The sequence below is a fragment of the Eubalaena glacialis genome, chromosome 3 (assembly GCF_028564815.1).
Source record: "Eubalaena glacialis isolate mEubGla1 chromosome 3, mEubGla1.1.hap2.+ XY, whole genome shotgun sequence".
NCBI classification, from domain to species: Eukaryota; Metazoa; Chordata; class Mammalia; order Artiodactyla; family Balaenidae; genus Eubalaena; species Eubalaena glacialis.
The window spans coordinates 110919417-110931021 of NC_083718.1; the positions used below are offsets into that span (position 1 = coordinate 110919417).

Sequence of the window (11605 nt, forward strand, 5' to 3'; positions counted from 1 at the left end):
TTATTTTAATTTGACTCTCCAGTCCTATCACTGGTAAGTATCATGCAATTCTGGGACCCCAAAGAAAGCAACTCTAAATCAAGTTCTATAGAACTTCTTTAGTTTGTATTTAAACTAACCATTTATCCAATTCCACAAAGAAATCAGTGTTATATTTTTCTTAACATTCAACTTAAAACATTAGACAGAATAAGCTGAATGGGGGAAAAATCATTATCAAATGCTAAAAATGTAAACATGAAGGAAGTAAACAAGAAAACAAATCTCTATTTAAAAATTCATTTAATTACAAGAAAATTAGCCAGAAAATTGCACAGTTCCAAACAAATCCTCTGTATAAACACAAGGGCTCATTCATCATCATCTTTTTGTATTTATCTCTCAAATAACATTCCATCTATTGAACCCAGCCTATACTGGCAAAATTAGAATACATGGTATTTTTACTGTTTAATATTCCATAAACAGAATTGGCTTTTGTCCTGAAGTTATGATGGTGTCTGTCATTTTGCTTCAGAGAAAACTCTAAAATTGTTCCCTTATGAGTATTTCAATTAGCCACTCTCAAAATCCAACGCAAAAAACAAAAACAAAACAAAACAAAAAACACTGTTGTTTCACTAAAAGATACCTGTCTTCCACTTCATTTTACCAGCCTAAGTACAAATTCGGAGAAAAGCTTCTTAAGTCCTGCAGTTTCAAATTCCTTTTGTAACTCATCCAACGATGAATACTCTTTGACTTCAAATGCCAGAAACCTGCATTATACAAGAGAAACTCATGAATATGCCTAAATTTGTCAGAGTATAATTATCGATTCAGTTGCTTTTCCATCTGCAATAGTACTAAATTATACCTTTTGTGTTCTGTCTGTACTTTTGTTTCGAACAGTACACTAATCATTTTCTCTTTGCATTTCTTTCCACTTGAGTCCACATCTACTTTGCAGGTTTTCTGAAGAATCAGGTACTCCTAAATGATAAATCAGTACGTTAAATACATATCTTACTCTGAATCTCAAAGTCCTAGTTTGAAAGGAGCCATAAACCTATAGGCTTATTTCCACGCTTACAGAGTACTCGTTTTCTGAATCAAGCAGTAAGAGAGTTACACAGTGTTTTCACATACTTTGAAGCATAACATTCTGGTGAATGCTGGAGTAAAGAAGGGTCTAATCGAACTACATAGGCTTAAATCTAGACTAGATCTGATTCTGGGGTTAGTTATCTAGATCCTCTGTGCCTCAGTAACCTATTCCATAAAATGGTACTCATAACACCTACCTTATGGGTCAGTTGTGATGATTAAATGAGTTCATACATATAAAGCACTTAGAGGAGTGCTTGGCACAACAGTGCTTAATATAGTACCAGCTACTGTCATTATTATCACTTCCTCAAGGTCGGAATGAAGTTAACAGGCACACAGTACCGAACATTCCAAATTGATGGCATCTATAAATATGTACCTGTAATTCTCAATCCTGATACACAATCTTATAAAAATTTAGGGGATATTTACATTAAATGGCATTTTAGGAATAGCTAATAAAAAAGAAAGAACTCCTTAAAAAGTACTGTACATTACCAGAGGTCAAGCCATATGATTAAATAAATAAATTAACTGATGGATCCAATCTGAGAAACAACATCTGCAAAACAGCTACACCTAGCCTAATATGCCCGAGCTGGCTTAAAGAAAAATCTGAGTCTTTTGGGGATATATGAGCAAAGAAATTAATTTGTATTCATTTTGTCAGCCAGTATTTTATCCAAAAGGATCAAGCTTTATAGATATACTGTAAATCACCTTAAAATATGTGGTTCCGGGGCTTCCCTGGTGGCGCAGTGGTTAAGAATCTGCCTGCCAATGCAGGGGACACAGGTTCGAGCCCTGGTCCGGGAAGATCCCGCATGCCAAGGAGCAACTAGGCCCGTGCGCCACAACTACTGAGCCTGAGCTCTAGAGCCCGTGAGCCACAACTACTGAGCCCATGCGCCTAGAGCCCGTGCTCCGCAACAAGAGAAGCCACCGCAATGAGAAACCCATGCACCGCAACGAAGAGTAGCCCCCACTCGCCGCAACTAGAGAAAGCCCGTGCACAGCAACAAAGACCCAATGTAGCCAAAAATAAATTAATTAATTAAATAAATTTTAAAAAATATATGTGGTTCCTTGGTCAGACCCCAACCCAAGATCTTTATTAAATCTGAAAATTTGTTGTACCTATACGCTATAACCCAGCACTACTCTGGTCAACTGAAGTTATTAACCAACAAGTTTTGTGATAAGAGCCCATCACAAAAAAGCTAGGTAGTTATCCTACAAATCTTTAAGATGATAGGTTATGCAAGATAAATCTGTTTCAAATAAATTCCACTGTAATTATTCTTGACCCAACCCACCTGAAAGCATAAAACCTATTAAGTGATTTGCAGCTCTTTTAAGATTTAAAATATAATAAGCAGCTTTCTTTGTCCGGTCCCACATAAAGCAGGTTAGATGAGTTTAGAATGAGAACTTGAAAACTCTGAAGGAGATGATGATTTTGAAAGCAGCTGCTGAGACAAGTCAAGTGGAAAGCAAAAGTTAGGGAGGAGGTGACAAGCTGACAGCCCTAATGATCCTACTTCCACTCACACTAAATCCTGGTTAGGAGGGAACAGCTCCTCTTTTCAGGTATAACAGATACCAAGTTCAAGCGTCAGAACGTATCTTTAACTTCCAAAAAGTTAAAATTTTTGCAGGCTACCCACAAATATACACCTTGCTGTGTGCCTAACTAAGGAAAGAACTATAAATACGCACAAACTTTTAGTGCAAATTTATAAAATTTAGGCTCAAAGCTGATTACAGAAACAAACACTCACGTACCACAGAGATTTTTTAAATAACCTATCACTTTCATTAAGTGGCATGATTTTTAAAACATAATCTTCTACTTATTCTTCAAGCTTTTCAAGTCTGTAGTTGTAATTAGAAGTTAAAGACAGTCTTTAAAAAGAAAGATCCATTAACATGGTAAGAGTGAAAGCAGAAACATCTTAATGATTAATCTGTCCCATTGTTATCAAACACACTTATAGACACACCATTTTAGCAGAAAATAGCCAAATTCATATTCAACATTAAAACTTTTTGGCACCTTGATGTTGTTTCTGTCTCCCTGCAGTAAAATCAGTATTATTTTACCCATGAACATCAGTCTTCCTGTCAGCCTTAAATCGGAAGCCCACTTCTCCACAGTTTTGACATATTTAGTCTTTGCTCTCATGTGATCTAAATGCAAAAGAGTCATCCACAATCCATCATCCACAGTCGTGCTTGCTGCAGAAGTGCACTTTTCACTGCCACCTCCAGTTTCTGGTCGCTTGAGGATGTGCCTGAGATTCTGTTGAATCCAGAGAACCAGCTCATGAACCATAGGTTCCGACAAAAGGGTCTCTGCTTGCTCCAGTAACTTCTCTTTCACAATCTCACACTCAGCCCTGGTCAGGTGTTCGGAGTTAACCACAATACCAGGCAGACACGACGGGTAATTGACCGGTAAATGGAACACCAATTGTAAGGGTATATCCGCATCCATAAATCCTTCAGCTCTTGTGAGAATTCTGAACACAGTCCCATCTGTCTCTGGAAAGCATCCAAAAATAATGATTAGCGGTACCTAATTCAATTTGAATGGAACACTAACAAGTTAAAATTTTTGTTTCAAGTGTCAATTTATTTTTCATGTGAAAACTAAGTTATTTTATGAAGAGATACATCACACTAAGAAAGCCATGATTTACAGATTCTTACTTTCAGCCATAAATATATATTTATAGAATCATGCTCACCAGCACCCAGGATTTCACTGGCATTTACAATTGCCATTATCCCATTTTTATTAAGGTTACCAGAAAGGTTTCTCATCATATGATTTTTTTCCTCCCCAGACTTAGTTGATAATTCGGAAATTCCTACTAAACTCATATGAACATTCAAAGAAACAGTATTGTGTACTTATAAAATCAGTGATTAGTTTATAAGTTATACACTAAATCCGGTGAAAGTCATGTTGCAGTGAGTCTGAATCAAACCAAATACTGGATCCCGTGTGGTTGCAGGGGTACAGAGAAAACCATGACTGTGCATACACAGTAACTGCCTGGACCCGCTCTTTCTCACTTCAAATATATTCGTATCAGTGGAACATGAAGGCAGCGGGAGGAACTAAAATTGGGCAGACATCAGTTCCGCTGTCTCTGGCTCCATAAGGAGGAGGGGGAAAGGGGAAAGCGCACACAGGATACGAGATGAAACACTCTGCCCTCTTTCAGATTTGCTCCACTTCACCCCTCTGATGTGTTCCACACCACTTCACCCCACTTTTCAAAAGTTGATAAAACGTCAGGCTGATTCATTCTGCAGGGGGCAGAAGCACACAGATCAGAAGAGCAGAGTAGAACCGAACTGGGTGCTGACGAGGCTCTTTGAAGCTAACTTGCCTCCGTCTACCCTACTTCTTTCTCCACAGCCCTTGTTTCATTCTCCTTCACAAGACAGGCAGTCAGATTGTTCTAATTTTCATACCTGGTTCGCTGCTCAACATCCTCAACAATGGAAACCGGAGTGCATTCCCATTTTAAAGAACCTAACAGAACATTAAAATGGCTCTCTAGCCATCCAATTCCATTTATACAGCAGCTGTTGTTACAGACATGGATTCATACAGGACCAAACACATCCATTACACCAGGTTTTTCTTTAATAGAATCTTCAGTATCAGCTGCAAAGCACTGCCGTTTTAGGACACCACCCCGAAACCCAGGCAGTAACCATTATAAAGATCATATTAGGGCTTCCCTGGTGGCGCAGGGGTTAAGAATCCACCTGCCAATGCAGGGGACACAGGTTCGAGCCCTGGTCCGGGAAGGTCCCACATGCCATGGAGCAACTAAGCCCGTGCGCCACAACTACTGAGCCTGCGCTCTAGAGCCCGCGAGCCGCAACTACTGAGCCCGTGTGCCACAACTACTGAAGCCTGCGTGCCTAGAGCCCGTGCTCTGCAACAAGAGAAGACACTGCAATGAGAAACCCGTGTACCGCAACGAAGAGTAGCCCCCGCTCACCGCAACTAGAGAAAGCCCGCGTGCAGCAACGAAGATCCAACGCAGCCAAAAATAAATAAATAAAATAAATAAGTTTATTTTTAAAAAAAATCATATTAAAGTGATATAACTTAAATTTGTATTACATAAGTAAAATATATGCTGCATAAAGGAAGATTTTCCAAACAACTTAGTACATTCCTCTAAAATCCATCACCAGTTTCTCAAAACCCTTCTTTCTTCTATCCTGTTACTTATCCTTTTTAAAAAATATTTTATTATTAAAGTAGGCTCCCTAGATGTCAGTTAGATCACTGCATTTCACTAGATAAAATGGGCATTATAAATAGACCTACAGACATGTGACCACTAGGCTAAATAAACCCTCCAGAAATCATCTAGAGAGTCCACTTTCCCTCTCAAGGGGGAGGCATAACTTTTAAAGCTCTTCATTCATCATTCAACAAACATTCACTGAGTACCTACTAGGCCCAAGGCACTGTACTAGCCTGAGAGAAAACAACGGGTAAGACACAGATCCTGTCCTCTTAAGTCAATCCAGTTTCATAACATGAAAAAGTGGACAGAGCCAAAGTGATCTTCCTCAACTTCTCTTCTACACCTAAAAATACCTTTACTTATAAACATACATACATATAATTTCTATAAACCTGTATTTTATATATTTTTTATTTCCATGGAGATAACTCTCCATGGGAATGGCATTTTTTAATGTTTTCTGAGCAAAGGGTGCCTCCCTGCTGACAACTTGACTACAGCCCCGTGAAAATGATTTGAGACTTCTGACCTCCAGAACTGTAAGAGAATAAATATGTGTTGTTCTAAGACACCACATTCGTGGTTATTTGTCACAGCAGCCACAAGAAACTAACACAGTATCTGTGCTCACAAAGCAAGCTTTTCCCCGCAAGCAAGACTCCCTTTCTGGTAAAAACCCTGAAACCTAGAGTATTCTCCAATCTCTGTCATCTAAACAGCCACCTGTTCCTCCCCAGTGCAATGACCTGACAGAAACAGGCAGTCCAGGGAGAATGTCTTGAAAGGCTACTGAGCTGGCTCTTCAAATCCTTACCAACTTTCATTCTTCTCTCTTAGTGATTTTCTGGCCCTAGTCAGCAAAGAGAAAAGCAATAGGAGAAAATCCTGACTTCTGCCTTAGAAAACTGTGAAATTATTAGTTATAAGCTTAGAAGGAAAACTGCTTTAATTTTTTCAAGAATTGGAAAGGATTAACAACCTTCCAACTTGGTCTTCTCTTTGACTCCCTCCGTAGCTACACACACACACACACACACACACACACACACACACACACACACACAGGAGCTGCAAACTGAAATTATATAAAATGACGCTATCTCTGTAAGAAAATGAAAATCCCAACAACATACCCCATTCTGCTGATACTTAATGCAGGAATAAAATTACGTATTCTTTTAAAAACTCATTTTCTCCCTAAAACTCTAGAAGTATGTATATTACCCTTCCATTTCTCATCTGCCTTGGTTTGTACATGCAATTAAACTGGCTCTTTTTTGCCTCAGAATTTTTCATGTAATCACATGTACTGTCAGTCTGATTTGGGGGTTTTTTTTTCCATAAAAAAAAGAAAACAAGGTTGTCCCTATCTACTTTAAGTTTATTAACAGCTTAGAAACAGAGAGATTAACAGAAAAATAATGGTGTTCTACATCTAATGCTAATCTCTGGCCTTCCCTGGCACCAAAAAACTGTAGTCATTAAGTTTAACTCACAAACTCATCATTCTCAATAAACATCTATGCCCTAGAAAATTTATGCCTGCCCTACAAATCTAAAATTTTCATGAGTTCCAAAACTATTTTCATCTATTCTAAAGATCCTACCAAAGGATGGAAGTCTTGCCTCTGGTTGAAGCTTGCATACATATTCCCTAGTTTGGGTTTTTTTTTTTTTTTTAATAAGTCATTGTACCTTAAAATAAGTATATCAATTTCACAACTAAAATAGGTTAGTTAGTTTCAAACCTTATTCTTCCTTACAAGTACATGAAAGAAATTATGCTCCTAACCACACTCCAAACAACAGAAATTCAAACTAGAGAAACTGAACTGAACCCCAAATTCCATACTGTTATTTTTAAGACTTCACCCTACTTCATAATCACACGCAACAGAAATTCAATAAATGCTGTCCAATAACAGAAGATAGTGGAAAACATAAACAAAATTTAAGAGGATGAGTTCTTCAAGATTCATTTAGAGCCCATTAAGAAATCATTTATATACCATACACAACTAAATTTCCCTATATTTGCTTTTTTTTTTTTTTTTTTTGCAGTTTTATATGTCCTCAGGGTAAGACTTTGTTCAGAAAACCACTAAAAAGCCCCCAACACCCTCTCTTACCTCACTGCACAGGATTTTTTTCCTCTCGCTCCCAGGTGGCTCCCCACAAGTATACATCCACCAGTGCTTCTTTTTATGTTACAGCTGGATTTTTATATATGTTTAACGTGGTTACAGAAAAAAAAAATAAACTAAAAATAAGTGAAGCTAAAAGTGGCAATCCCATCCTTTAGAAGTGAAGTTCAAGGCTGATTTGTTTTTAGAGATGACCTCAGTACTGACAATCAGCAGGAAACAGGGCTGAGCAGATTTAGAGGGGTCAGTGGGTGACAGTCAGGATTCATTTTGCAAGACGGCCCAATCCAATCTGAACATTAGTGTTAGCAGAATACAGAAAGTTACTCTGAAGCTACTGTGCGAACATATCATATGATATTGAGTCTTACACACCTCCCATTTTACAACTTTTTTATCTGTAAGACGATATCCAGAAACACAACTCCACATATAATGAGCACTAACTATGGCAATATAACCTCTGTGACCTTCAATTACCTCATCAGGAAAATGAAGATTTATAACAATACCAATCTCACCTACCTCATAGGTACCTACACAGGCATGCACACACACTCCCCTTCAGAACTATTCTGAACATAAGTGGGGTCATCCCCGTTTGTTTGCTCTGGGTGCTCTTCTTGCTCTCTTTTTTCTGGACAAGTGTCATCCTTGCTCTCCAGGAACTGTTTTCCTGATGCAATGGCCGCATCTCTGTTAAGGAGCATGACGCAATGCAAGAGTCCATATACTCTGGAGCCTGGTGGTTACTCAACCAGCCTGAGCATCTGTTATCGTCTTTATAAAATAAAGTTAAGAATACCCCTCATCAAGTAAGATGCATTTAAAGTATCAGGTCTATGGTAGGTGACCCCCATTAAACCTGGCACCTTGCCTGACTGCACTGCACAGGGAGAAGCAGAATACCCCTGGTTTGATCTGCTCACAGCCCTCCCTAGTGGACAGGAATAGGAGCTTACATAACTTGCACCCATCAGAGACAGTTACACCTGATGCCTCTTATGAGCTTTCTACAACCATCACAAAGAGGCCACAGTGTATGTAAGTCCCCTGAAATTCTCAGCACAAATTAGTCCAGCTAAAAGAATCCAACTATTCAAACTCTTCAATCTTATGACCTTCATAGATGACCCTAGGGTTGGCAGCCTGAGCCTTCCTGGGCTATCTCGTACCAGAAGTGCAATCCTACCCAATGTTAACCTGATTCCAGTGGCAACAAGAAGCAGCTTATTTGAGGGGAAGGCCAGGAAGGAACTGATGGTGTTCAGAATGTTCTGGTGTTCTGAATGTTCTTATATCCTCCAACCCAAGCTGACAGTGACCATGACAGTGGTAGCCAGCAGCCCACTGTATATTTACTGAGGTCTATTAAAGAAGTCCTTACCTTACCCTTGATTCCCAGTTGTGAATATCAAACGTCCCAATTTCAATCACTGAATTGTTCTATTCTCCAATGAACCTTCCAGCAACAAAATGTCCTAAGTTGTTACACTGAATTCTTTTATAATTCAATTACTTATTGATGCCAGAACCCTGAATTAAATTAATTAGGAGGCATGGCTTGAAAGTCATGCTCAATTTAACAGCAGATAAAGGGTCCACAGTGCTCTTCATATTAAGAAATTGCTCTTTTTTCTTTCTTTCTATGCTTACTTTTTTGGGTTTTCTCTGACCTGTCAGCAGTGTCATATGCTAAACCACATACTCATGACCCAGACCACCACCACTCCATCCTCTTTCAGGTGTAATGGGAAATCATAGGTTCATTTTCCCAGGATATTCCTAGTTGAGCCATAATAAAGGAATTTAAGAAAACTGATGATCTCTTCAAATAGCCTGCCTCAAGCAGAAGTAACTATCAATAAAGAGAGCCATAGAGACAGCAAAGTAAGATGACGAAGAATAACAAATGCTATCCAATCAGAAGAGAGGTGACGAGAAAACACTAAAAGTGAGTAAATCCTTTCATATGGATTTTAAAGAATTGTTTCAGAAAGCTACAAGACAGGCTAGGCACTGAAAAGAAAGCCGCTTCATTAAATGAATTGGTTCACAGTGCCCAGAACATAACAGTGCTCAATGAACGTATATACACGGGTGATCAAGAAAGAATAAATGAAAAGGAGCCAACTGCTGCTCTGTAGGTGAATAACACACCACGTAGATACCAGGAATGGATCCTAACCCTTGATGGCTTTCTCACAACATTCAGAACATTTTAGACTACCTTCTTAGAGGTCAACCAATTTACGGTCAGAAGGACAATTTTAATAGTAGCTGAAACATAATAGAAGTTTAAATCTTATGCCAAAAAATTCACATAATGTATTTGAAAGCTAAGTGAAAACTGAAAATTATGTGCATCACTGCACTTTTTCATAAACTGAAGTTTTGGTTTTTACTTAATAGAAGCCATAGACAGGTAGAGAATAAGTTTTCACTATCATGAAAATATAGCCAAAAGAATCGTTCTAGACTCTAAGCTGCTAGAGGACCTGAGCAGTGTCTTTGAAACCTTGTCAGCGTTTCCGGGGACTCAATAAATGAGTTGAATGATTAATGCGCCCCCAAGAGCCTGTAATTGGCAACCACCTTTGAGCCGACTAGAAAAAGCAGGAGAAAAGCAATCAAGCTGAGAGTCCTGACTGAGCACTGGTCGAATTCAAAAATTCATTTAACAAACATTTACTGCATACCTACCACGTGCCTGGCACTGTCCTAGGTTCCTGGAGTTTTGTGATTACAAAACGGACAGGGTCCCTGCCCTTTTGCAACTTGAGACAACCAAATACCCATATAGTTAAACCGTGGTGGGTGCCCTGAAGGACATAATGCATGGTGCTTACAAAGCATGTAGTTCAATTTGGGGAAGCTGGATTTAAACTAGGGGTGTCAGGAGAAACCTCTTTTCAAGGTCAGATCTGACGGGTAAGTACAGGACGGCCAGGGAAAGCGTGGGGGAAGGCTTTCCAGGAGGGCGCGGCTGGCTTGTAGCGCTCAGCGAGTTGAGGAGTGAGACAGGCGAGTTAGAGGGTGCAACGGCAGAGTGGGGAGGGGGGGTAACAGGCGGATGGAGGGGGAAAGGCGAGTGCGGGTGCGACGGGAGAGTGGAGGGTGGGACGGACGAGTGGGTGGAGCGGGGCGGGAAGCAGGAACCGGTCCACGGGCCGCACGAGCCTGAGCATGATGCTCTCCGTTCACTGCAGAGTAGCGAGCAGGGGCGCGATACTATTCACGTTTTGGGGGTCGCCGCACTCTCCCGCCTGCTCCCACACACGCCCAGTCCCGGGGCGTGTCATTCCATCATTCAACTACCCCGGCCCCCAAGTGTGGGCCCGGGGCGGGGAGCCCAGCCTTGGTGGTGGGGAGCAGCGGGCGCCCGGTCCGTCTGGCGCAGGGGTAGTCACCTGAGCGACTCAGCACTTCCCACTCGTCGGGCCCGCAGAAAATCGCACCCAGGGCCGAGAGCTCCTCCCGCACCGGCTCCGCCATGGCCGCGCCGCTCGGCGGGCTCAACACCTCCCCTTCCGCCGCCGCCGCCGCCGCCGCCGCCGCCGGCCCCGAGCAGCGCGGCAGGGCGGCCACCGGGGGGCGCCCCGCGTCTCCGCAGCGCGCGGCGGGCGGGAGGCCCCGAGAAGCCCCGCCCACAAGCTCCCTCTCACTTACTCCAGACGCGAGGCTCCGCGCCCTCTCGGGGGGTTTCTGCCCGAGGGGGAAGGCCCCGTGGTGTCTGCCAGAGGCCACCGTGCCCCTCACCCGCTGCTTTCCTGACAGAGGGAGGCCTCCCAGCAAAGCCCGAAATTCTCTAACTTTAGCTCGGGCTTTGAACACTAGCCCTTCCCGCCCAGACTTGGCCTTGAAAGGAACTTGGAGGTTAAGAGGAAAAAACAAGCAGCGAAGTGACCAGAAGAGGTTAGCCCCTATCTGGCTCAGAATTGAACTAGGTGTTAGGGGTACTGCAGTTAACAGAACAGACGAGATTCTCCGCCCTCCTGGAGGCACTAGCGACCCAGGCGGTCTGGGACACCCGGAAAACGTCCGGGGCAGGAGCAACCCCCAGATGCTGAGCGGCAACTGGAGCTCGGA

At 41.7% G+C, this 11605-nt stretch overlaps 1 protein-coding gene across 2 annotated transcripts; it reads right to left on the reverse strand.

Annotated features, from left to right (window-relative positions):
* Positions 1 to 538: 538 nt before the first annotated feature.
* RWDD3 (RWD domain containing 3) lies at positions 539 to 11024 on the reverse strand. Of its 2 annotated transcripts, XM_061186290.1 has the most exons (4): positions 10927 to 11024; positions 3146 to 3633; positions 857 to 972; positions 539 to 758 (listed from the first exon to the last, which is right to left on the reverse strand). In XM_061186290.1, exons 1-4 carry the CDS (start codon positions 11009 to 11011, stop codon positions 644 to 646), a joined length of 804 nt encoding a protein of 267 aa, XP_061042273.1. In that variant the 5' UTR covers positions 11012 to 11024; the 3' UTR covers positions 539 to 643. The 2 variants fall into 2 exon arrangements, with proteins under 2 accessions (XP_061042273.1, XP_061042274.1); XM_061186291.1 differs by lacking the exon at positions 539 to 758 and having other exon boundaries at positions 896 to 972; positions 3193 to 3633.
* Positions 11025 to 11605: the final 581 nt, after the last annotated feature.